General features: G+C 40.5%; 3 protein-coding genes across 5 annotated transcripts; all 3 read right to left on the bottom strand.

Moving 5' to 3' along the window:
• Positions 1-623: 623 nt before the first annotated feature.
• chata (choline O-acetyltransferase a) lies at positions 624-15,738 on the bottom strand. Of its 3 annotated transcripts, none has more exons than XM_086180138.1 (16): positions 15,582-15,738; positions 8,168-8,431; positions 7,831-7,908; positions 7,205-7,396; positions 6,752-6,870; positions 6,135-6,188; positions 5,581-5,761; positions 5,262-5,439; positions 5,011-5,180; positions 4,126-4,226; positions 3,916-4,044; positions 3,706-3,828; positions 3,486-3,627; positions 2,291-2,353; positions 2,070-2,207; positions 624-1,860 (listed from the first exon to the last, which is right to left on the bottom strand). In XM_086180138.1, the coding sequence occupies exons 3-16, from the start codon at positions 7,876-7,878 to the stop codon at positions 1,432-1,434; spliced, it is 2,067 nt and encodes a 688-aa protein (XP_086036264.1). In that variant the 5' UTR covers positions 7,879-7,908; positions 8,168-8,431; positions 15,582-15,738; the 3' UTR covers positions 624-1,431. The 3 variants fall into 3 exon arrangements, 2 of the variants coding, with proteins under 2 accessions (XP_086036264.1, XP_086036265.1); XM_086180139.1 differs by having other exon boundaries at positions 3,492-3,627; XR_015109384.1 differs by having other exon boundaries at positions 1,845-1,860; positions 2,070-2,197; positions 3,492-3,627.
• LOC147247481 (uncharacterized) lies at positions 9,996-13,153 on the bottom strand. Its single transcript, XM_086180814.1, has 4 exons — positions 13,050-13,153; positions 11,944-12,099; positions 11,032-11,124; positions 9,996-10,908 (listed from the first exon to the last, which is right to left on the bottom strand). Exons 2-4 carry the CDS (start codon positions 12,046-12,048, stop codon positions 10,585-10,587), a joined length of 522 nt encoding a protein of 173 aa, XP_086036940.1. The 5' UTR covers positions 12,049-12,099; positions 13,050-13,153; the 3' UTR covers positions 9,996-10,584.
• A 650-nt stretch (positions 15,739-16,388) lies between the features above and the next one.
• slc18a3a (solute carrier family 18 member 3a) lies at positions 16,389-18,813 on the bottom strand. Its single transcript, XM_086180469.1, has one exon. It carries the CDS (start codon positions 18,397-18,399, stop codon positions 16,846-16,848), a length of 1,554 nt encoding a protein of 517 aa, XP_086036595.1. The 5' UTR covers positions 18,400-18,813; the 3' UTR covers positions 16,389-16,845.
• Between the last annotated feature and the right edge of the window lie 8,614 nt (positions 18,814-27,427).

Here is a 27,427-nt window from a genome sequence, read left to right as displayed (position 1 = left end):
TCTCTAATTATTTTTTTTTACCCATCTATGCAGTTTCATTAAACATCGAACCAGTTTCCAAAAAATTACCCTCAAAACGAATATTCACAAATATAAATCTAATTTTACAATGATAAAGTCGCATTTAAGCATTTTATGATTTATTATAATTATATGTCGGTGGTGTGTCCCTCAGAACTTGAAAGAGTCTTAATATAAAACTGACATGATTCAGATTAGATGATGAGATGTAGTCAAGTACTTTACTTGAGTATTCGTTTTTTGTGACTAGTCCCCCCCCCCCCTCTATTTTAACACAAATGTCGAGTTGTCACTCCCCACATTTTGTAAGTAAGTTTGTTACATTAGAGCAGAGTTATGGTGTTTTGCAGAAGTGCCTGCTTTCCCAGCATCAAGGCCTCTTCAAACCAAAACTGATGGGAGAATGACAGCAAAGACATCCATCAGTGTTACCTGTGTACATCTAAACCTGCCTGTTTCTAAGAATACATTTGGTTTGCCTCTACTGCCTGTATTGAAACGTGGCATTGTGTTGGAAGGGTTAAATTTGCATAATTCTAAGTAAGATAAGAAAAAAGCAGAATTAACAAGTCTTATTGGTATAGATCTCTTTTCATCATCAATTTACTTTATAAATACTTTACAATACACCCAAACACAGTGATCACCTCTGGTTAGTAAAAATGCACATTTACACCTGGCAATATTATACAAAAATAAACAACTTAAATATACTATTCTGCTGATGAATATACAAATACACATCTTTAATCACAACTCACATTCTTTAAAATAAAATATATACTATTATGATTCTAGTCTTTTACACTTCAGCACAGTAGTGTTTTGGACAGTACAGTTTTAAATAATTTTTTTCAACATATAACAAGGATTTTGTAAAAGGACATACTTTTTAAACATGTTTTTGTAACGCCACAAAACTTTGGGTACAATAGTCACATTATTTTATGAAGGAAACATGATATTTGCATAGAAATACTTGAGGTTGACGATGTAGCATTCAGAAAGTCATCAAGTAGCAGCATGCGATCCGCAAGTTGACACATCAGGTATTTATCTTTACTCACAGGTGTCAGGTGATTGATGGACAGGTGTCAACAGTGATGCATTTCAAATGATGATTGTGACTCTTTTTTTTCCATTTTAAGTGAAATCTTTTACTAAAATAGAACTGTAAAACTGGACATCACTCAACAGTAAATATACACGTGATTCATTTCAATTTAATGCAAAACAAAAACCACAAATTTAGTTGGATTTTTACTTCCTTACAGCAGCTGTTTTGACAGATATTGGACTTTTTTTTTTTTTACAGTAACATTTACTAGATATTTCAGGATATAATTTGTGACCGACTGGAGAGGGATACACATTAAACATAGAATTAAAATCACATTTTGGCATAGCCTCTCATTTGCCTCCGTTCTTCAAAGCTCCTGCCCCTCCCTGGGTGGGAGTCTGGGTTTGAACGTCGACCTCCCTCTGCTCCGTCGTCCTCACCAGAACCTGTGGCAGCATTTGCTGATTGCGGTTCAGGTCCGAAGGTCTCTGTTGTGTTTTGCTCTGCCACTTTGTCCCAGTTTGAGTGTGCGTCTCTGCTGTCTTATCCGCTCTTTGCTGGCTCCGATTGGATGTGGAGTTACATTTATAGCACAGATCCCTCATGTCCAGGAGTCCCTGAATCAGACATTTGATAAACTCTGCTGAAGATGTCTGTGGGCTCTCGTGGAAACTTGACACACAGAAGATGATGTGGTCTGACTGAGGGTTGTAACACGCTCCGTATCCGTTTGGAACCACGGGTCCATAGCAGCAGAACATCTCTACAGTGGTAGGGACCTGAGAAGAGAACCAATGCCTCAGTACTTGTGTGCTCAAATAGGGCTCGAGAGGTTAAGACAAGATGTGTGTGTTGTAAATTTGGATCTTTTTACTGCAAAAACAGAGGTATTTTTCTAATCCTTCTGGCATAATAGAAACACTATTGAGCACAAAAAAATGTACCGTTGTGCCTGCACATGAAAACAAAAGTTTCAATGGGATCATACCTGACTGGTGGAGAGAATGAATTGATTACTGATGAGAAAAGCTTCGTCTTTGAATATTTCTGGCCTCTCCATACTCAGTTCCTGTGCAATTTCACGTAACCCGAGTAAATGATTGTCTATGGCCATCCCTGTAATAGCCTAGCAGAGAAAAATACACAGCTCTGTTACTGTTTTCTTCACCAGGAAGATTCCACATCTGTAGGAGGTTAAAGAGACGGTACCAGAATGGTGCACTTTGTCTGAGCTGTTATGGCACCTTGTAACAGCTCCATCTTTTCTGCATCCTGGAGGAGAAAACAAATGACTGTAAATTCTTGAAATGATCATTTTAAGTAAGCATAGTTTAATATGTCAGCACATGCTGAAGTTAACATGAATTATTGTACTAAATCACAGCCATATGTTTCAGCAGTATGAGCTTTTACTCGAGTAGTGTAATTGTACAGTAAATGTGTGTTGTTCGCCTCAAATCAGTTGTGTAAAATTGTTTTACATATATTTGTTTCTATGAATGTATCTTTTTGTAAAGCCCACATGTCTGAATATAATATCTTATTATTGAATCGGTGTCTTCCATACAATATACAACCATGTGTTGTGGTGCGTTTGTACCAGACTTCATCAAATTTCCTTCACGCCATCGGAAATACCGCCTTTACTAGAACGGGATGGGTGTGAGGTTAAGGTGACCCAAGGCTGGGTGCTATGACTTTAAATCAATATTGTGATTATTTCTTCATTTTGATAAACAATTATTTGATACAGTTTTTACGTTGTACTACTTCCCTGATGAACACTTTTATGCAAATATGCCAAAGTATTGAGGTAAAGAATTAAATAAATCTGCCCTCGTGAGTTAGTGAGAACTTCTAAATATCCTTTTATATATATATACATATATATATATATATATATATATACAGATACACATATATATATATATATACATATATATATATATATATAACATCTGAATATATTAAAGAATGTCTGTGATTATTGTAACTGATTATTGCAATTGTGATATAATTCACAATATTATATGCACATTTCACCTTTAACAAATGCCATGTTGGGATTCCAGTCAAACTTGGATTAATTGCCCTATCTCAACTACGATATACAATATAAGATTAATGTATGATTGATTGAATGTCCGACCCTACATTGACCTGGACCTTTGACTGCCCAAATCTTTTCAGTTCATCCTCAAAGTCAAGTGGACTTTGTGCCAGATTTTTAGAGCCCTGGGATGGAAAAACATAGGTTCCGACAGCTGGATGAATAGAATTCCCTCAAACATAGCATCCCTGATGTTACAGAGGCTTAAAAACGGAATGACGTCTCAATCTGTCATTTAGCTTTATGAGTTAGCGTTGGAAAACATGAAATGGCCTCCACACGCAAACATCTTACGCTTACGGTCTGTTTTTCATCAGTCATGGCTTTGACAAAGGCCAGAGCTTCTGGAGTGGCTGATCGGATGTTGTCCACTCTGCCGTCCTTAAACCGCCGTATAGAGGCGCTCTCATAGGTGGAGACCGGTCGGCTATGACATCTAGAGTATGAAAGAGAAGAAAACTTGGTGGTTGACGTCCTGCATTAACGTGACATGAGGTCATGATTGTTCTCTAACCTGTAGTAGGCTAACTGCAGAGCCACCTGGATGTAGGCATCAGGACTCATTTTCTGCTTCTTGATGAACTCTTTCCCATAATCGTAGAACTTGTGGACCTGCATGTCCAGATTTCCCACCAGCCTAGATGACGAATGAGAACACATTTTTGCTGATAGATGAAAGTTTTTATTCACTTCATGTTTTAAAGAAACCAGAGGGATTCCAGACCTCTGGAGCTTGTCAGCAGATGAGTCGAGGAGTTTGTGAATCTCTGGAGAACATTTCCAGCGGAGTCGACGCGGTGCAGGCAGCTCGCTGACACTCGCAGCCCTGACCAGTTTTGACGGGCTGCCAATCCTGGTGTCACACAACCATTTGGAATTCCTCTTCATTGAAAGTCTTAAACAAAAATCTTAACATTCAGAGTTTTATTCTTACATGTATTTGAGAAGATACTCCGTACACTGCACAAGAACGATCCCTTCGAATGCCGAGTGTTCACACACGACGCCACAGCAGCCATCAGCACCTATGACAAACTGACACAGTGTTTTCAGTGTCCAGTTAAATTCTGTATTAATATTATGACTCGATAAACTGTTCTCTCATGCATGAATGTATCATCCAGGTCATAACCTGTAGAGAAAATGAGAGACTGTATATTGGAATTCCTTCAAGTAATCTGAATTCAAACTATACACATTTTAATGTTAATGCAAGTGATATTGCTCAAAGTTGTCTTGTAATCTACTCATTATCCTATGTGAACATCCCTCTATCAGTATTGATTAGATGCTAGTTGCATCCTCCGGCACTGCTGCAGGTTCGTTGGTTCACTGTTGCGTCAGTTCTTTTTCTCTACAATTTAAGAATTGCAGCATTGGTCCATCTTCTACGGTGCCATCTTTATTTAATCCTCAATCACTATTCTTTAATTTGACAATTCCCAAACTCACGAATCCTGCAGCGAAATTTGTAATCTGGAAATTGTCTGTGGCCAACAAAAACCTGTTAACGCAATTTTGAACAAAACAAGAAAAGATCATCTCTACAATTATTTTTCAAACGGAACGGATGAATGTGAATTTATGTCGGCAGTCATGCAGTGCAGCTTGATAATCCGCTCACATACTGTAAGAGGTATTAAAAGTGAATAGTGAATTATCAGGCTTGATAATAATGATTTATGCATAGAATTTCACAATATCCAAGCCAAAATCAACATGACATATTTAATCATATTTCAGGGTCTACTTGCAGCCTTTACAGTCCACACTTTTCTTTTCCAACATAATTCAGGTGTTTCTGACTGCGGTCACTGACCTGCATGGGTTTGTCGTACCAGCGGTTACCTCCGTTCTTGGCCACTCCCCCTCCGTGCAGCATCAGCATAGCTCGTGTAGAGTCGCACAGCTCAGCCCCGCTGCCGTCGTCCAGACAGACCAGACAAAGACAACGCTCGATCATGTCCAGGTTGTCCCTGTTGGTTGACTCTAGAACCAAATAGTCCCTTTAGTGGGCCAAGCACACTTAAAATCACCTGACTTCAACAAGTTCTTTAATTCTAAATGTACCTTTCATTAGCACACGGCGAGACTCTGCCCACTCTGTCCGTCCATCTGATGTGAGGAGACCGATAGGTGGGAGCTGCTCCTCCTTGCTGTAAGCCATTTTGAAGATCTTCTCGAGCTGAGTCAGTAGGTCTCTCTCGTTCAGCCGGCGGAAATTGATCACCACATCCAGCACAAAGAACTGGACAGAGGTTCAGAGTGGACACAAGATGTTTCAGTGCTCCTGTTCCACAGGTTCTTAAACAAAATTTTCACAGCGAAGTTTCCAGCAGAATTGTGTTGCTGTTGTTCAGTCAGAGCAGCAGTTTTTAGTCTGTCTGACCTGGTTTTTACATGCCACAATGATGTGTTCTGGTTCTGGCATCACGCTGCTCTCCTGGGCCACAAGTGTGTCCCTCTCAGGCCCCGGTAGACGATAGGAGGTGAAGAGGCGGTAGTACTGTTCCATGCAGAGCGGGGTTCCAGCCAGCTGACCCCGAGCATAGTCCACAGGCAGAGCACGTCTACACACACACACACACACACACACACACACACACACACACACACACACACACACACACACACACCCTTGACTTTAGCAGACATCAGGATTGTCTGGTCCGATTTCTTGTCTCATATTCAGATGCATTTCTGTGTTGATTGAAACTAAAGTAGTGGACAAGAAGCTTGTCCCACAGACAGAAATGTCCATTTTGTCTGTAGTTTTTAGACTAAATAAAAAGCTACACAGTCAACATAATTTATACCTTACATTGAGATGTATATTTTTCACACAATCTTTTGACAAACCCCAAAACTGATCTTGCAACCTCGTTGAGGATCCTGGCCCCTAGGTTGAGAACCACCCCTTAAAAGTATTTCCTCTCCACTTACGCATCAAGAAGAGTCTTGTACTCTAGAACTCCAGAAATTAAGTGTGCCGCAAACCTAGGAAAGAAACAACACTTTAAGTTCCCCACCAATCACCCGTATATACAGTAGTTTCAGTATAGATAGTCTAGATTGTCACCTTTCTGGTTTGTACTCTTATGCAGCTGTTTGACAGGGTTATTACATTTTTTTTTTATCTCGTCCAGGAACTTGTCTGAGATCTATACCATGTTAGCCAAACAGCAGCCCTCAGTGTCTATTAACCTTGCCACCACCAGGCAGCTGGCCTCTCAGCTCTCAAGGTTTCTATGTAATGACCCCATCTGTCATTATGCTGCGGAAAGTGTTCAATTTGCTATAGTCGATCAAAGCCACCATCACAGTCATTTATACAGCTTCACTATCATTTCCTAAATCGTTGTGCCTCGATGATCAAAAATTGCCCGTCAAGTGAATTTTTTCTTTCAAATGGAATCCAAGCCAAAGCTTTTTTTTTTTCTTTTTTTTTTGTCAAGTTCACATCAGGCCCAGTTGTGCAGATTTAACAAAAGCGAAAGAAAAGGCCTGACGGCCCTTGATGAATCAGTCAGTGAGGTTTCTCATAGTTCAGTGTCTCGTACCTTAAAGAATCGATGGGAGCTCTGAAGTTCTGCTTTGGGAACACCATGGCAGGACTGGAGTTGACGGGCAAAGCCAGTCTGTTGTTGAGGTACATGTCATTCAACCAGTAGTCATACACCTGCAGTAGGAAATGGGAGGAACTCAAAGGAACGGTGGAGATGGTGGTGCACAAGTTGGCCTTCTGGATCTTTGAGCAGCCCAAACTCAACCAAACGGGCAGATCCACATTTGCCAGAAAAACAAAAAGAAAGAAAACCTGAAACACTGCATAATGGTTGTACGCCTCTGCTAAACAGCCCGTAGTCTAATCATTATTATTATTATTATTATTGATTCCCATTTTTCTCTTTGAGTTTGTCTCTTCAGTGGATGTTTTTTTTGTTTGTTTGTGCCCAATTTAAAGAAATTACAAGGGCTTCCCTAAGATTCTTGAGATATCATGCAGTTATTACCCAGTTAGCCTTGCTCTCTCTCCTCTCCGTGAGCTTGCTCTGCAGTAGCTCCCCCACTCCTCCAGCAGCTCCAAACCGCTCCACTGTCTTCTGGGTTTGATGGAACTGCTCCTCTGTGAGCAGGTGCTTCATACACCTCAGATACATGTCCAGGGTGTCTTTCAGGTTGGGGAGTGGCAGCTTCGGCAGACTCTAGACGGAGTGTTGAATTTTTAAGAAAACAAAGCAATCGCTCCCATTTCTATACCAAAACTGTTTACACATTATCATTAAAAAAAAGTAAAGCCTCTGTGGAAAGTGCCTTCCGTGACATGCATTACATGAAATAAAATTGCGGCCAATTTTAATAGATCCATCAAAACAATAGTTTGGAAGTTTATGATAATTTTTACCACTTACTAAATTGTATATACTATGGTTTAATCATTTTGATGACATAAAAGAATATCTAAATAAAATGTGGCTGTAGTCAGGGTTAAAAATTTCTAAAATATCCCAGACTACAGATACTTCTTCTTAAGTCTTTTAAAGATACGAGTTGGATTTGATGAATAGGATTTCTCATGCACATTTCTGTAAAAAAAAAAAAAAGTTTTAAAATCAATAAAATCTTGTATGATATTTACATCTTTCTCTCCTTCATCTTTGGAGGGCTCTTGGTTTAGAACTGGCATGTTGGTGATGCAGAGGTGCTGGTTGCCTCCCTTAGAGACAGACAAACCCCAAAATAAAGTGACAGCAGTAAAGTTAGCAGTGAAATCACACTGTTACAGTCTAAGAAGAGTTAATACTGTTATTAAAAAAAACAGATGTAAACTGGTGAAGTAATTGTTTTTCTCATCCGGGATTTATTTGTTATCTGCGTGTTTTGATGTTTTATATGTGTTGTGATTTGACGATTGTAGATGATTGCAGGCAGGCAGGCACATTTTTCCTTATGGTATTAACCCCAAGCATCTTCACCTGATGGACTAATGACGGAGTGGTGTAGCTGACTTTGGCTGCTAGTTCCTGGATTTAAGGGTCCATGAGGCTTGGAAAGATAATTGCCTGGGGAAGATAAATCGGCACGTACACAGAAGGTCCTGGGAGCTCTTGAAGAGAGTACATGAGGCTGCTGGCCATGAAGATGTAGACCGGACACTAGCTCAGATACACCAACATCTGTGCTGGCCAGATTTGGAGAGCCAGGAATGTTTATTCCAACAGGGTAGTATCATCTGAAGCCTGCAAAAGGGGCAAGAAGTTAAGGCCTAAATCACTGTGTCATATCCTTAAGCTGATCAGTGCTGATTACCTCATAATGAAGACACATCTCAATAACTCATAAGCTGCGTGCACCTCTTCAGGATGTTTTTCACCCAGACACAATGGCGTGTGGCTCTACAACATGTCCTGACTTTGTGCGGCGCTACAAGGCAGGGATGACAGTGACAACCCTGCTTCTCAGAGATTGCATCCCTTGGACTCCTGCCTCAGACTTAGCACGTTCTCAACCCGCAATCCCTCAGCGCTCACCTGCTCCACTGGACTCCCCTCTGCCCCTGCTTAACTCCTTGCCTCACTGAGCAAAGTATATTTGTTTACTTTTCATGCAATAAACTTGAGCACTATTTTAATTCCGCTGACTGTTTTTGCATGTGTCTGAACCCTTGGGTCCTCCACAAATAGAGCACTTTTACAGTGAATATGCAGTAATCAGAAATTTCTTTCTTTTAACATCTTTATAAATAATCTCCCCAGAATATGAACGTCTTTATCAGCTTCATGTCGTATTGGCTCGCCAGTCCTGATTGAAAGAGAAACTATGAACAATAATCCTTAATATCTGTAAAATAGTAAATCCATTTCTTGAAAAACAAACATACAAAATTGTATTTCTCAAAATCAAATGTCAGTGCCACCAGAATAACAAGTCATTCCAAAGAATGTTTGAAAAGGGGTGCCAACATGTAATTAGAGCAGTAGTTTTCTGTTTGTTTTATGGTGAGACAAGTTCTGACAAGCACATTACGTTTGGAAAATAAATTAAAGCTGCAAGCAGCGTTGTTAGGGCCCTAATTAGCCAATGCAATGTGAAGCACGAAAACAAAATCTGCAGGCTGTGAATTAAAGTCGCAGTTACTTAATTTGTTTTACAAATGTACTGCTTCACATAAAACCTACAGAGTAAAAAACAAAACAAACTGAAACTACTCTTTTAGAAGTCTAAATACATGAAAATCATTTAAAACATTTTTTTAACGCAGTCTGAGATAGAGAGAGTTTTTACAGAGAGTTGTGTTATCTTATAGTCTTAAATTAAGACTGAAATCATAAATACTCCCCGGGGTAGACAGAGCTCTCTCCACACTGTTGCTGTCGAGTAGTATCAGACGACATAGTGGTCGCGATATGCATGATTCCGGTTCTGTCTGTCTGTCTGTCTGTAGACCAATAGACTCAGGCTGCGTAGTGTCACATGAGCATTTAAGGAAGAATGATGTTTCTTCATCCGTCATCTTCATCCTTCACTGACAAAAGTATAACCCCCCTTAAACTAAAAAATGATATCCAAATATCACATCTAAATTGACTTCACAGAAACTAAACTTTAAGACTTCCACTGACCCGATTATTTTATGTTGATGTAAACAATTTATTTGAACCAACCTTACTTTTTTTGCCTTGATCCAAATTATTTTCTTAACATTTTAGTTACTGAACCAAACTATTGAATTGAAATTGAACCAAGCTAATTCATTTGATTTTAACAGACTAAACATATTTACATTGACACCAGTTAATTAATTTATGTATAATCGAACTATCTTTCTCACATTTTATTTGACTTCAAAAATAAATTTTATTTCCCATCTTATAAACTCAACACAAAAAGACACTTGGCCAACAGATTACTCTAAATATATTTATTAATCATTAAAACACGAACCCCCTTTAAAAGGAGTCTTTGTAAACATGGTATCTGAAGTCTTTTCAGAATAGACATTAACTGTAATGACGTTAACAAGTGCAAGTCAGATAAAAAAAAAAAAAATTGTCTACAAAGCAAATTAACCAGCAAATTAACCAAGACAAACACATTGTAGCAAGCCTACACACAGGCATATGAAATGTAATTAAATGAAATATTGCTTTCTCAAAGCAGTGTTGACTCACAAACTAACAGATTTAAAACACTTACTCAAAGCCTAACAATATAACAGCCATAAATGGTTACAGAACCCATGGCTAGGTGCAACAAATTGCAAGTGGTGTTCTCCCTCTTATCAAATGCTCACTAACAGTTTGTGGTACAGTCTACCTCAAGATAAAAACACGTTAAGGTGCAACCACTGTGGTCGCTGCAAACACACAAGCACATCTACACATTCCACACACTACTGTGCAGTGTGAAGTTCACTATCTAGCTTGCGAATTTTGGAGCTCATCTTGTTTGAACCAAGCTCCATCAGGATCTTCTGAAGAGCCTCAAAGGTGAACCTGAGCCCCTGTGGATATTCCATGTTAAGAGCATAACAGAGTCCGAAGAGCATTACCACTCCAGTTGCCACAGAAGGTAACTCACTGAGGACTTCCACACCATCAATGATGATCCCAGTCTCTTTGGGCTGTTGTAGAAGGCTTGAGTTCTCTCTTAATACGAAGACCGCCATGGTGGTACTCCTCAGCTCTTCCTCGGCTTCAGAATCTTTCTCGGACATCTGAAGTAAAATTTAGAACAAAATTTCGAAATGAACAACTAATGATTAACCATCAAATCCAATGGCAGAGCAGTCAAGCTTCCTCTAGGATTATTACAAAACTACATCTTGTGTTGGACATACCATGTATTCTTTTATCAGGTCCTCAACACGTTCTCCCAGGTAGATGATGAGGAGTTTGAGGACACACTCCCTTCTAACATCAACATCGGCATCCTGTAGGGACAGTGACATTTGTTTTTACTGTGGATAGGGAGGATAGGCAAGTTTTTGAATTCCCAGCTCTACCACAATCCTGGACTAGTGAAATAGTTGTGTTTTATGGAATGAATAACTGTATATATATATATATATATATATATATATATATATATATCAATAAAACACAATTAATTTTTCGCACTGGTACCTGAGAGCTACCATGTACAAAAATATGCCAAAATGGCACATTTAGTTGGCTTAGGCATAGCTGTACTTGTTTTTAAAAATGCTCAGCTTCACATTTTAACCATCTACTTTTACACTGAACTGATTTTACATGAACAATTTCTTTTTAATTTAGGCTACTATATCATGATTAGGGATGAGACGATTAATCGTACTTGCGGTTAATCACAATTAAAAACGTTGCGATTAATTAATCGTAAAATAATCACACCATCAAAATCTGTAATTGTCTCATCCCTAACCATGATTTAAGGATTATTTACACTTAATTTTTTTCTAGGTTAGAACTGAAATTCACATTTTCTGCTGCATTTCAGATTCATTTTCTCTGAAACACTAACACATGGATTCTGACACTTGTAGCAAACTCACATATATTTGTCACAGATAACAAGCTATTCATACTACCCTTGTAATTGTGAAGATATACCCCATTTATTTAGGGTATACCATTTTTCAACAGGAGGCAGAAAAATTTGTTATTAAGAGGTTAAAAAGACACAGCATTTGCCAAGTACGGTAAGGAGACCTATCTGCATCAGACAAGGGCTAAAATAACTTGTCAGTAGTTAATTCTGTACATCATACCTGATCAAGAAACTCCAGGATGGTGGCCGTTTTTGCTTTGGTTGATCCTCCCTTCTTTCTGATGATCTTCAGTAGCTGCGTGGAGCGCTTGTCCAGCTGGGCCATGAATCTCGCTAGCAAGGGAACTGCAGTAACCCGCAGAAACTCTGCATTGATCTGTAAGTGAGGAAGCATTTTTTTAATTGACAAGACAAACTTGGCACAAGCATTCAAAAGAACAATATCAAAAGTTAGAATTCTTAAAACACTATAAATACCCCTAAAAGTCATTTAGGTCCCATTAGAGTGTATGGTCTATAACAATTACAGATTTTTTTTCTTTTTCTGTCAGTTCTGCACTGGTTAACTGTTTTTCGCGATGTAGGCCAGTATACTCCTCACTAACTGTCTCAGATGTTAGCCAGTGCAAGTACGTCTCCATTTATCTTTCTCTCTCTAAGTATCACCGCAAAGGAACCGAAAAAAGTCACAGTGAAGCGCTGGAGCTGCGGGCGGACACTAAAGCATCGAGTGGTAACAAGTTTGCGAGCTGTAATGGAGAGCCACCTCCATGCTAACTGCGGCTAGCATTAGCGGCGCTAAAGCTAGCCGCGGATGCTAACCATGATGCTAACCACTAACCCCCGCTCTCCTGCTCACAGGTTTTTCTGTTCGGTAACTTACAGCAAAGCACAGGAGGCTGTCGTTGATATCATAGACTATAAATGAGGTTGATATTGGCCCACGGCGCTTCAAATGGAATGTATTTCCTTTCCGGTTCTAACAATTGCCGCTTTAAAGGCCAGGGGCCTAGGGGCCGAGAGAACATTTAAAAACTGCCAAGAAAAAAAATCCAGACTAACTTTTATTATTACTATCGAAATGCTTGGATAGTAATAATGTGGCTACCAATGGCTTTTGACCAGCTTACGTTGCCGATACTCATAAAAACGTTATAAGCTGTATTGGGCATAACATTACTGGTAAATTCTAGCCACTGCTAACTAAATTCATGACAGCTATTGTCCCATTTATAGCTGGGCTGGAAAACTAGACACATGCTCTTCTTTGCAATTTTAACAACGCAGACCACTAAAACTTTAATTAGTAGCGACTGCTTTACTTACTTCCTTTGTAGACGATGTCCACCGTATGTGAAGTCTATGATGTCCACGATGTGAAATGGCGGCATGTAGTGACCTTGTAGTTCACAATGCGCATGCGCAAGTCCTAAGCGACTCAAAACAAATATGTTACTTACAGGATATGAAGAAAAAAATAATAATTTGAACTAAATCAAAATTTTTGATTTGGGTTCTTTTGACGTAAATTTAGTTCAGTACAAATCAAACTTCATGTCTGTAAATTCAAAATAAATGTTTTCCATGATAAAATCAATAACTTTCGGCCGTTTTTATTCCTAGTTATTAGTTTGAATGAACAGCTCCATGTAACACTTTTTAGAGTGTTCCCACATCTGTTAAAGACGTGTTTACGGTTTTGTGATTCAATGAACAACACTACACAAATGTGCGTATTTACCTGCTGTGTGTGTGTGTGTGTGTGTGTGTGTGTGTGTGTGTGTGTGTGTGTGTGTGTGTGTGTGTGTGTGTGTGTGTGTGTGTGGGCCATCAGACACCATTATCCCTCACATTAGATGTTTGACTTCCCTTTGGGATTATCTGGATTTCCTTTAGGGATAATAAAGTTTCCATTTTATGCTTTCTCTTCATCCTCCCCGCATCTTTGAAGCCTGTGTCAAGATTTCGTGATTTAAGGAACTATACGACACATAAAGGCCTGGTTTTGTGTAGAGCATCAGATGCCATTCCCCCTCACATTAGATGTTTTACAATCTCTGCGTCTTTATCTCTTGACCATGGAAAGACCTGAAGGTGAAGGTCTGGTCAAACCCTAGATAAGGTAGGGAGGAGAAGGGATGGAGGAAAGCGTGGGAAAATCCAGGAAAAATGTGGGAAAAATACGAAGAACCGCCCATCACAACGTAGCCATACTGTATTGAATCAGGGGGAAAAAAAACACCCAAGGGGCAGGGAAACCGTGGTAAAGGAGAGGGTCCAAGTTACTGCCTACTTATAATGGCAACATCTCATTGGATGACTACTGATATGGCAACATCTCATTGGATGACTACTGATATGGTAACATCTCATTGGATGACCTCAGCTTAACTTAAAGTCAGACCAGTCAAAAACGCGTTTGACAAGAAGTGTACCCCAAAACTCTCTAAATGCCATGGCCTGTATGCATGCTCACCACGTGAGACTCTATTGCAGAAGAAAAAACATGTTGAAGCTCTTTTAAAGTTTTCTGCACAACATTTAGATAAACCTGTGAAATACTGGGAGAATATAGTCTGGTCAGATGAGACCAAAACACCAATACACACCATGTTTGGACGTCAAATGGCACTGCACGTAACTCCAAAAACACCATACCAACAGTGAAGTTGAGAGGTGGGAACATCATGGTGTGGGGCTGTTTTTCAGCATACGGCGCTAGCAAACTTCATTTAACTGAATGAAGGATGAAAGGAAAAATGTACCGAGACATTCTTAAGAAAAATCTGCTGCCATCTACCAGTATGAAGATGAAATGAGGGCGGACATTTCAGCAAGACGATGATCCCAAACACACGACCAAAGAAACTCTTGCTTGGTTTCAGAGAAAGAAAACAAAGCTGTTAGAATGGGCCAGCCAGTCACCTGACTTGAATCCAATAGATAATCTACAGAAAAAACTAAAGATCAGAGTTCATAGAAGAGGCCCACAGAACCCTCAGGATTTGAAGACTGCTTGTGTGGAAGAATGGGCCAAAATCACACCTGAGCAATGCATGCAACTAGTTTCTCCACACAACAGGCGTCCCAAAGCTGTTATTACCAACCAAGGCTTTTGTATTATTTAAGTATTAAATACATTTAAGTCAGTGTGTTCAATACTTTTTCCTTGTGTCCTTCCATTTTAGTACTCATAACTTAATTTATAGACATCTAAGGTTTGATTTCTTTGCGTGTATTTGCATGGGTGGTTCCCGACATCAGATGAAAATTTCATGTCAATAGGGTTTTTAGAAAGATATATTTGATGAGAAAAATGTTGACATGTTCAATACTTATTTTACCCCACTATCTATCTATCTATCTATCTATCTATCTATCTATCTATCTATCTATCTATCTATCTATACACACATATGTATTCATACATACAGTACATACATATATGTGTATATACACATAATAGGCACAATATTTTGGCACATCTGTAAATATAATTTTTTTCCTAAAAAACAAACTTTTCATCGATGTTTATGGAAATTATTTTCTCTGAACGGTCAACTACAATAACACACACACACACACACACACACACACACACATATGTATATATGATTTCAATAATTCAAGAAAAGCTTTTATCAGGGAGTGTTTCTACATAAGATGAAGAAATAGAACATTTCTTTAGAAATAGGTTGAAGTTTTAAAAAGCCGAACGTTCCTGATAAAAAGAACAAGAACGTAAACTTCCGTAGATTTTCTTATCTGAAGACTGTCTAAAACAGTTTAACAAATCGTTCTCATTGTCTTTATCTGTATAAATTAAATAATATAACACATAATAAAATATTTACTTACCGGCAATCAAAGAAAACAATCCCGATCACTTCCACAGTCAAACCAGAAGTTTAGGTTGCTTCATCCTGCATGGAATGTTCCGACTTTAGAGGGAATTTCTTTTAAATGGTACTTCCTTCATCATACTTGAGGATCATTCATTGCAAGAGCTGAAGTCCCTCGCTGGCTCGGGAGAGACGTTGAGGGGGGGGTACAAAACCCTGCTGGCAGCCAGGCTCCTCCCAGAAATCCTGCTATTCGCCGAGAAGTTTATTTGGCACCTCGCATATTCTCTCCACCTTTTTAAGCCGGCGGCTGGACTCATCGGCCGCTCATTCAATGCCCAGAAGAACAGCCGGAACGGTTGGACGTGGACCTCACAGCTAGATATTTTCCATCGAAGAATCTAGGCGAAGACTTTGATCTAATTCTTGTACATTTACATTAAGATTGAATTGCACTGATTTGCAGTTTGTGAGGTTTAAGTGTTCACTTTGCACAAAATCGACCTTCACAGGCTGCTTCATGAAATCATCAATATATTTACTCCACTTTTTGAAGAATGAATTTACTTGTTTGTTTGTTTGTTTTGTCCGTGTAGGTCTGAATTAAGTTTTTATTCGAATATTCAAAGATGGGACATGAACAGCCGAAATAAAACCGTATCGTCGGGGTCATTTTGTTAAAAGTGGACAACCTCCCAGTCTGTGAAGAATTGTCTGAAGAATTACATTAACAAAGACGTTCACATAATATTGATTTAATTATGTACATGAATATACATGTATTTACATATCAGATCATACATTGAGGCTTTGCATTCCAGTATTACATTATCCAAAATAAATAACAGACGACAAGACGCAAACATCAGTCCCTGTGACGCACAGTATTGCATGTTGAGTTTATAGCAGCGCAACTCTGGCAAATACAGGTCGCAGCGAAGGACGCATAACATTATACTCGCTCTTTTGTTAAAATGCATTTCCACATAATCCCTGAATACGATATGAACTGATACAGTGATTAATACTGTTGATAGTGAACACACAACCATCTCAACAAATCTTTCACAATACTTGAAGTGGAAAAACGCTAGCGAGCGCTTCTCTACTGCACAAGCTTGGAGTTACTTGACAATACCCGGAGGAACTGTCACCAGAAGCGGCGAAATGTTATGATGTTACACAATCCTAATCGTGTTATGTAAATGATTAGATCAGACGGGAAGCACACAACTCTACATGGGCACTTAAGACAGTTTTTACGCTCAGTTACAGATCTTTTACGCATACTCTCCTCCGGAGGATTCCTCCTCTGAAGGGGAGCGCTGCACAAAACTCTCAATTCCATTCTCGTCGATCGTTGTACACAAGCCCTTTCTCTTCTTCTCTCGTTGCTCCATTTTAATAGTATCATACAGTCCCGTTGGGCCGTCCTCCAGGAGCATATTTCGCTCGGAGAAAGACGGTTTCATCTGCGTCACGTTCTTCAGCAGAAGGAGCGCCGGTGCGTAAAGTACATTGGCGAGGCCCATGCCTAAATTGAGTTGAACAAAACCTAAGTCATGCACTATCTGTCCCGCCACCACGGGCCCCAGGGCATAGGCCACGCAGTAAGAGATGTCTGCGATGGCGTACACGCTGCCATACACGGACACATGGCGCACATCCACCAGGAAAGCAAGCGTGGGCAGCAGGGCCGTGTCCACGAAGGCGATGCCAAAACAGATTCCGCACAGCGGGATCATAAGCTGTCCGAAGTTTTTACAGGCTGGTACTGTGCAGGAACTGGCGCCTATAAACACCATGCCTATAGCCCCGTAGAACCACTGAAGATGAGGATACTTGGCTGCTAATTTGACAGTGAGAAACACACCTAAGACGTGAGGGAAGAAGGCAGGGAACCATGTCATCCCGATCTCCCACTGGCTTGCACGCATGGTCTCCTCCATCCAGTTGGCGATGGTGGGCTCAAGGAAGGCGAGGGGGATGTTACAGATGGTGAGAGCACCAGCCACTACGGCTATGTAGGGATCAATCATCAGTTTATATATGGGGGTCCCCACCGGCATGTTTTCTCTCTCTCGGTTGGAGAAAGGCTTCAGCACCAGCAGGCACATCACCCCATCCGCGAGGCAGACACAGGCCAGAATCAGGAAGGGAACCCGCTTCCCTGCAAATTCATAGAGGACCCCTCCAAAGGGGGGCGCCACAAGGCTTCCGAAGGAGATGAAAGCCAAGGCGACCCCCAGCGCTTTGCTCCTCTCAGCCTCCTCAGTGAACCTGTCTGCGATCAGAGCGATCCCTGACGTATCCGCGAACGCCGAGCCCAGACCCTGCATGCTGCGCGCCAGGAACAAAGTTGCGTAGTTTTCCGCAAAGGCAAATATAAGTGTAGAGAGAAACATGATATTGAGTCCGATGAAGAGTGGGATATCATAACCGACTCTATCTATAAAGGTGCCACTGAGCGGGTTCACAAGAAGCTGCAGGATGGCTTTAGAGGCAAAGAGAACCCCGATCTGCAAGTCGAAGTTGGACTTGATGTCTGTGGTGGTGCTGTTGGAGGAGTTGCTGTGAGGCGCAGCAGCTTGAGCATCGTCCGCTGCTTTCTGTAGCCCTTCAAGGTAATCAGGGATAATTGGCACAATAACCATGTAAAGCATGTTGTCTAACAAAAGTACTATACAGACTATCACGAGAATAATCCGATTCTGTCGAACTGGGTCTTGGATTGCAGTACCCAGTTGTTTAGTTCTTTCGCTCATTTTGGACAGTTTGGAGGCGGCAGATTGCGCCAAATTGGTGGCTTGTCCTGTGGTTTCTTCCGGCTCCATGCTTTCTCCCTTTGTGCCTCGTCGTTTGTTAAAAATAAAATCTCCCACCCCGATTGATTTTTTTTTATAGAATTATGCACGATTGGCTCATCTGTCTATTTAGGGTTCTTCTTCAGCACCTTCTAGATAACTTTCCTCCTCATTACCTCTTCTCTGTCCCTTGCGCCGCACTTTTCCTCTCTGATTTTTATCTCTGTCGTCCCTTGTTGCTTCATTGTCTCATATCCCGTCATTCAGGTGACGTGCTGGTCCCGGACAGCATTCCCAGCTCGATGTGCCGGCTCTATCAGCGGAGCTGGCTGTTTTAGGTCCGTGCGCTGCACCCCTGCGGCTCCCACACGCTCCCAGCTGTCTCCAGTCACCTGTAACGCCTTGAGCTAAGTCATCATTTCACATCATCCGGGCTGCTTTTTGTCGGCCGTGGAAGGAATACACACTGCAGTTTGTTGACTCTCATAGGTGTCCCCCTCCCATCTTCGCCGGAGCCTGTGACGCACAGTCGCGCTGCTCTCCAACAGATCTTTTATGCTAATTAAACACAAAGTCCCGAGAGAGCACATCCACCCAGTCAGTTGCTTCCAAACACAACCGAGAGTCTGATCCTGACAGTTTCAGGAGAGCTACTTCACTCCATTAAGATCTAAAAGTCGGATATGTAAAGTTTATGAGTAAAATACCTCACAATGGAATTTGTAGTTCTCCACCCCGATTTTGACACCCTACTGCAGGACAAGATCAACATTTTTTCCATTTCTCTCAATCATTAAATTTAAAAAAAGTATTTTTAGATTCTAAAGGTAAAGTGTTGGGCATTTAAGAGGTGAATTTAGGCGTGACACTGTGCAAAGATCTGAAACCTGGACAAAGCTGATAGATACTGCATGAGCTCGCGCCTTCGTGTTATATAATTGCTGTTGAAAGGATTCACGTTTTGTCTCACCTAAATAATCCCTAAATCAATCTTAAGAATGATTTGGATGCAACCTTTGCTGTGTGTGAAATTCAAACATTTTCTTGTGTCTTGTCTTGTTGTAAACACGAAGTTCTTGCAGCATATTTTTTTTAATTTTCCGAGCAAATGAGAAGAATCTGACAACTGTCGATACTTTCACGCTGAGAACAAATCCCAAACAACTGAATCTGGAGGCTGTCATTCAATTTTTTTTGGGGGGGGGGGGCGGTCGGACGGGCGTAGGTAGTTAAACGTTGGTTGATGGCGCCATCTAGAGGTAGAGCTGCAGTACTCTATTCCCGACAAAAGGAGTACAGGATGAAATAATTCAGTTTAAAATGCAGATTAGCACAGTTAGATAATTTTCTCGAATCAACTATGAGTCAGAGTACTGGAAAGGACAATTTTAAAACAGGACAACTAATTAGAGAAAGTGGTTTGAACACTCAGGGAGAGACTACCATCAACTACCATCTGTGGCCCTTATTAAGACCGAAAAATCGGCTCTGACACAATTTAGGCTCGAGGGTGAACTTGTGGTTAAAACAGCAGTAGTGACATCTAGTGGAGGAGGCGAGGAAGAAAGAAGAACCTATTTGCCTTTAATTTGTAATCCGGAGGGGTTTCTAACAAAAAAACGTGCTTGCATGATGATTGATTCTGTTAATCTAATGACGGTAAGGTGAGTTATGATAGGGGAAAACCTAAATAAGATAAAAAAAAATTTATCCATCAGTATTGACATCTCCGTTTTTTGCCATGGTGCGAATTGATTGTTGACTCCCATTTGCTTCACTGTTGGTGCTGATGTTCAGCCAGTAGGTGTCCTCCTATTCCTATAATTTCACAAGAATGTCCACTTAACAGCCTAATGAGTAAAAAAGATAATGATAATAATAAAAATGATTATTTGCATTGTTCTTACAAAATGCTTTACACATAAAAACACTAGCAATAAAAACAGACAAGCATAAGAAAAGGAAATGTGAAGGTCAACTTCAAGTAATTGAGGTTCAAAAGACATTAAAAAAATACTTTATTTTAAGAAAGCTTTTTCATAAAAATGGGTCTCCAGCACCTCAGAGGTCCTCACTCTGCTCAGGGGCCAGGACCCTTTAGTCTAGTTTAGAAGAGGGAAATGTCTGCATGTTCCTGGCTGAGAGTTTCAATTTCGGCTCTGGTTGCTAAAGCGAGAGAGGAATATTCTTGGAATAATCTTGTTTGTTTATACTGACAAAGCAAGTTAACACCATGTACACACAAATGACATTTACACAATGACCGTACGATACACTCGTACATAAATACAGTATAACATCCTTAAAAGATCAAATGGAGATGCAACTCTTGTCACTTTTCTTGAGACACCTTTTGACTAGAACTTGTTACATAACAGTCTGTTGGAGTGAATTTCTCTTGTTTTAAGAATATGAACTTCCCTCTCCTCTCACCAGTGACGAACGATGGGTTTTGTACTCAAAGTAACATTTAGTCTCGTACATTTTTTTCTGTGTTAACATTCTGTGTCCAATCTGTGAAATACGGGCCCCTTATTAAACAAGACGTACAAAGAAATGGGGCCCCCCACTGAGACATGGACCCGGGTCATACAAGTAGCTTGAGACTTGGCTCAGACTTGTGAACAATCTTTATTTTGCACAGGAACTATCTGCAAGGTGAATGTCAATCTCTTCCGTCGTGTGTAGCCAAGCAGCAGCACCACACCTGTAGCACTTTTGGATAAATACAATGTGTGCAGACGTGAGTGCACCACGCTCACTTAAAGAGCTTCAGACGAATGCAGCATCACGCTTTAAAAAAAAAAGAAAAAAAAAAGCACGCTCAATAATTTCAACAATTTTCCTTCTGCCAAGATTTTAATCACCAACACATTTTGGCATGAAGTGCCTCTGACAGGGTGGTCACAGGTGTTTATGGGGTTAATTAATTCCAGCTGAGACAAAGACAATTAAATTAACATTTAAAGCAAAAGACATGTTAATGTAGCGGTCACAAGTTAAATCAATTGATAAGCTAACATTAGGAAACACTGGCAAGTCAGTATTTACCAACAGCCTTGAGGTGACATCAACTACTGTGCAAAGACACACATGCGCAAACCGTTTCCAAAACAGTTGATTATATGTGCATTAGGAAAAGAATACTTATTAAAAAGACAAATAAAAGAATAGAGATAATTCACATGTAGCCTGTTGATAATATTTAGTTGACACATTTAGTATGCTTTCCTCAGTTAAGGACAGTGGTGTAGATCCCCTCCTTTCCTTGAAAGAGACAATTGTTCAATAACACAATATTGACATACAGTGATTAGCTTCCATGTAGCTTCTTGCAGTACCTGTGTTTAATTGCATTGCTATATTCAACAATTTTATTTTATTTTTTAGTATATTTGTACAGGGAAAGTACACATTAATCAACATTTCTGTAATTGTGCTCGTTTTAGCCATGTTGCTAATTTGTAACTGTGGTCCCTGGGCAAGATGCTAATAGGCGCATTCTCTGTTTAAGTTGAGTTTTGCCTGGATAACCTTTTCTATAACCGCAAGCCAATACACATATGTGACTCACTTTGAAGTGCGTGAGATGGTTTTTGGCTATGAATCTTCATACGAACAAAGGACCTGCTATAGGCAACAAAAGATGCTGGATCAACTGCATCCCACTTTAGCACTTGTCAGCCATTTAGTCACATGAAACTTAGCATTGAGGTTAGCAAGTAGCCGCATCTGCTATATGTTAGCTCACCACTGGCTTTAAGTGGCCGTTAGCTTCATTCAGTTAGGCCGTTTTCCAGTGGCAGTGTCATGATGATTATAATTCTTCCACGTTGCCGTTGTCTGTTAATCCCAGAAAAAGGCAAAATTTGAGGACTTTAGCATAGCAGGGGAAAAGAGGAAAGTCTGTAGGAGAAGACTTGGGAGCTTTTCTGGACACACACAAGCTTGTGTAGCATCTAGGTCTGGTAGTTCAGTGGTCATGAGGGCACTGAAACCACAGAGGCAAATACTGTCGGGTGGTTTGTCCCCTTTTGTTTCCTTCTGTTTGACGTAGACGGGTTAAATCCAGGCAATGAATGTGAGGAATCCAACAAAAAAAGGGGCTCAACATTTTGTGGTGTATTTTTAGATGGAATGTTACGTCACGTTAGTAAGAGAACAGCTTTGATAATCACATTTATTTCCCTCAGCGAACACACTGTAACTGGAAAGCTTAGCAGAGTCATGAAGGCCTGAACTCTGAATCCACCCAACACCCAGGAGACTACTGCACTCTCTCTCGCTCCCTCTCTCTGTCTCATTCACTCCATCTCACACACTCACACACACACACACATTCTTGTACTTAGATCTTTGTGAGGATTTTCATTGACGTAATACATTCCCTAGCCCCTCACCCTAAACCTAACCATCTCAACTGACTGCCTGACCCTAACCTTGACCCTAAATTTAACCAGAACCTGATTCTAACCTCGACCCTAAAACCAAGTCTTAAACCTTCAAACGGCCATTTGAAGAATTGAGGACCAGCTAAAATGTCCTCATTTTCCAAAAAGTCCTCACTCTGTTGGTTAAATACTTATTCTAGTCCCCAGTGTGTAGCAAGTACAAGAACACACACACACACACACACACACACACACACACACACACACACACACACACACACATGCGCATGCACAGGTAAAAAGAAAAGTCCCCTCTCTACCTGGAGAACATGATCTGTTTTCAGTTTTAGTGCCTGAGTTGTCCTCATAACTGGGTGGACTGTGTTGGGGGATCAGCATTTGCTGCTGTTTTCCCGGTGTTTCTGCTCTGATCTGATTTGAAACCAAGCTCAGGAGATTCAAGATCATGATGTAATCTTGTACAGTTGCCAGCGCATTAATTTCTAACGGTCCAAACAAAATCCCAAGCCACTATAGCCAAATGCCCACAGCCCGAACATCAGAAATAACCCTGACGAACCTGAATGATTACACAATTATTTGTGAATAGATGGAAATATGAGCAAAGATTCATAAAATAGCAAGTTGCTTGTTGCAACTGATAGCTGGCAAGAAGGGCAGAGATATGTCTGGAAAAGTTATGGCACTCCAGAGGCCACAGGAGATCACATGGTTTTTATTTCAGCTCTAGACAACAGTGCTGGAAAACTTTTGAAACCCTTTCCTTGAAAAAAAATGCTCCTTCTATTTTCAGTCAATTGTCTTGCTTTCAGATCATCTTAAAATACAGTAGGAAGGAATGAAGGAAGACAAAAGAGATATAAATAAAAGCAGACAAGGTGAAAAAAAGCGCCTGAGGAATGGAGAGGGGTTATGGTTATCTGTTTGGCTTGCACTCCACTTTAGGCCATATTTGATGCTTTCAGAAAAGTTAAACAGAGAAGAATATTGAAGACGCAAAACCTTGAATAAAAGGGAGGTACAAAGGGGACAAATAGAGAAAAGGAAAAAAACAACCTGGAAAGATGATGGAAATGGCAAAAATGATATTTTATGATTTGATCTGAAAGGACAAAGGGCGACATCTGTGAATCGGCTTGTGTGTGTGAGGTTTCCATGGTCCAAATTTGAGTTTAACATGCAGCAGTGAAAGAGTAGAGGATATTTAACACCTGCCAATGACTTATTTTTGGACGGTCAAACCATAAATTCCACATGTAAGTGTACAAGTTAAGTGAACAACAGACTCCAGTAGTGATAGAAAGCAATGGAGGATGAAGAAGTGCTCACACACCTTCGCCAAGGTCCATTGCTGTGGATTAATGTCCAAGGACAAATTAAGAGTCACTAAGAGTTTAATATTTTTATGAAAATGTACCTGTCAAGGAACATTGAGCAATGACTATGTTTACTGCTGTACTGTGTTATGATGTTCATGATGGAGCCTATCCCAGGAGCTTTCAGGCGAGAGGCGGGGTTCACCCCAGACAGGTCGCCAGTCCATCACAGGGCCAACATATAGAGACAGACAACCATTCACACTCACATTCATACCTTCAATCAATTTAGAGTATCAATCAGCCTCATCCCCTCTTGATGTCTTTGGACTGTGGGAGGAAGCTGGAGTACCAGAGAGAACCCACGCAGGAACAGGAAGAACATGAAGACTCCACACAGAAAGACCCCGTGCTCAAGCAGGGGCTTGAACCCGGAACCTTCTTGCTGTTAGGCTACAGCGCTAACCACTGCACCACCGTGCCGCTCTGCGTGGCTGTTCAGTATTTTCTTTTTTACTGGATGGAGCAAACAGCACTTCCTATGTTGATGGTTCTACTTCAGGGCATTGATCACACCAGAAAATTAGCCTCATATTTTGCACAATTCTGCTGACAAACAAGTGACATCAACTTTATGAACGTTAAAATAATGGCCATGACAACTGCTCGGTAAAAAAAAACATTTTTATTTGAATGTTAAGTGATACAAAATGATGATTGATTGCATAATATATAGATAAACTGATTAATAACTAAAAGCATCATTTATATAATCAACATAAAGTGCAGCTGCAGAGAATGCTGACTGAGGACTTTCATTTTGACAGAGGAGGAGGCATTGTGGACACACACACACACACACACACACACACACACACACACACACACACACACACACACACACACACACACACACACACACACACAACCTAAACATGTTTGTTTAACACTTGCTGTGATTAAATGTGCACTATAAATGAATTACAGTAGTTGACCTTATTATTAGGGGAGCAGCCTCATCCGTGTCTCCAGATGTTGTTTGATTCATTTTAGTTGGAACCGTGTAAATGAGAGGAGATAGTATGCAACAAATCCACGTGTTCAACCGCATCGCGGTTATGATCTTACTGGCTGCTCGGCAAAAGCTGTTCTCTTGAATAAATTCCAACATTTGTGTGTGTTTGTGTGTGTTGGTGAGTCAGGGTGTGAAGAGTCCCAACTGGCTGTCACACTATCGTCCTCCTATATTGGTCAAAGTGAGCGGTTTAATGAATTAAAACAGTGATTTCTAAAGAGCAGTGACGCACAGCCTCACTGTAATCCAGATTACACTGAAACACTAATCCTGTAAAAATACTGTTTCTTCTAGGCAAATAACATGTCTTTTCCTGACGTGTAACATGTTAGGTGTGTATTTGATTGTTGTTTACACGGAGGACATGTAAACGATCGGACATGTCCAGTTGTTTCATGTGATTCTTCTGTGGGATTTCTCAATGGATTGATTGGAAGAGCAGCTGTGTTAAGCATCACCACTGATTGTCTGATTGTCCCGGGGCTGTGTGTATTGGTTTATGTGTGTGTGTGTGTGTGTGTGTGTGTGTGTGTGTGTGTGTGTGTGTGTGTATGCAATCTTATGGGGTCGGGGGTTATATAATCGGCTTCACATCTGACAGCAGTGATCACTAATGGTAGACCTGAGGCAGCACGTTGACGTTTCACCTTGTTTTTGCGCCTGGTTGGGTGTGAGGTCGACCACAAGGTGGAGAAATCGCAATCTGCTCCGCCTATTGACTGAGATTCAGGAGAACTGGTGTTAATTTGATAAAATCATCCTCCCAGTCGGAGGCAAGAGTCTATTTTCTCTACACTCACCAGCACAGACATGGCATCTATCAGGTATACAGTAGAAAAAAGGCAGAAATCTCAAAAAAACAAAAAAAAACATGCTCAAAAGATTTGTAACCTGGAATTCTAACTGATAAGGCCCACTTGGAGCAGGATTATGATAAAACTACAGGGCCTATTTCTCCAAACCCATGTGTGCGTGTAGCATGACCCACAGAATATAAATGGACTCAATTTTATGTAGCACTTTTCTACCTTAGTGGTACTCAAAGCGCTTTACAGTGTCATCTCATTCACACACACACTGCTGGTGAAGGCTACCATGCAAGGCACCAACCTACTCATCAGGAGCAATTATAGGTCCAGTATCTTGCTCAAGGACGCTTCGACATGGTCACCGGGGTCGAGGATCGAACCAGCGACCCTTCGGTTGCTAGATGGACCACTGAGCCATGCCGCCCACCAACAGAAGAAACTGTTCTGATGGGCAGATCTGATTCAAACAGCAAAAAATGACATCATTTTAAATTGGGTTTGGCAGAGGTCACCCTGGTGAAGTTTACAGCTTTATAAAGTGGTATCGTGAGTAAAGTTCTCCTGTTCACTTTAAATTCAAACAGCATCCACTCTTCTTCCTAGTTACAAATTCCAGATTGTGTTTCACTGCTGGACACAGAAATATTGATGAAATCACAAATCCTACTCGTAAATCCCCCTTTTAGAACAAAAGCACATTGAATTCACTTGAGGAAAAAGAAAATCTGCTCTGTTTTTACTCCGGGGATTTTTTTTTATTATTCATTAATTAAGAAAAACAGAAAATCTAAACCCCACAAGAAGATCTAAATCCTACAATAAGCTCTAATCGTGTAAATTTACTCTCTGTAAATGTCTGTTCGTGCAGCGCTGTCGGTGGATTGTTAAGAATTAGCAACTATCCTTTCAGCGCTGATGAGAACGTCTCGCAAGATTTCAATTTGTCCGTTTTTCTGAATTAATGTGAGCATTTTTCTGAAAACCCCCCACTCTTTATTTATTTATTTTCTTAATGACATTTTAATTTCGAAAAACATAGATTTTTTTTCCCCCCCTCAGGTGAATGCATTATGCTTCTGTACATCCGTCACTCTTCTCAAATACAAGAAGAAAAACCCACCTCTGACGGAAGGTTTTAGAAGTCGTACTTTAAGATTTATTAACCGCGTTTAAAGAAGCGAGCTTATTCCTCTAATCACAGATATTTCATGAGAGCGTTCCTGAGTGATTTATTGAGGAGAAGCCATGGATTCAATCGCATGACCTGTAGGTTGTTGTTCTTTTGGTGGAACCTGCCGTCTTCCTTTCCTCTCTGGTTCTGGACACATCTTTACACCCTTTCATTCTCTCTCTCTCTCTCTCTCTCTCTCTCTGTTTCTCTCTCTCTCTCTCTCTCTCTCTCTGTTTCTCTCTCTCTCCACACACTGTGCAACTATGTAATCCTCT

The sequence above is a fragment of the Aulostomus chinensis genome, chromosome 16 (assembly GCF_037954235.1).
Source record: "Aulostomus chinensis isolate RoL2024-O1b breed Wild chromosome 16, RoL_Achi_v1.0, whole genome shotgun sequence".
In the NCBI taxonomy this organism is placed as follows: domain Eukaryota; kingdom Metazoa; phylum Chordata; class Actinopteri; order Syngnathiformes; family Aulostomidae; genus Aulostomus; species Aulostomus chinensis.
This window is presented reverse-complemented; position numbering and strand designations above follow the sequence as displayed.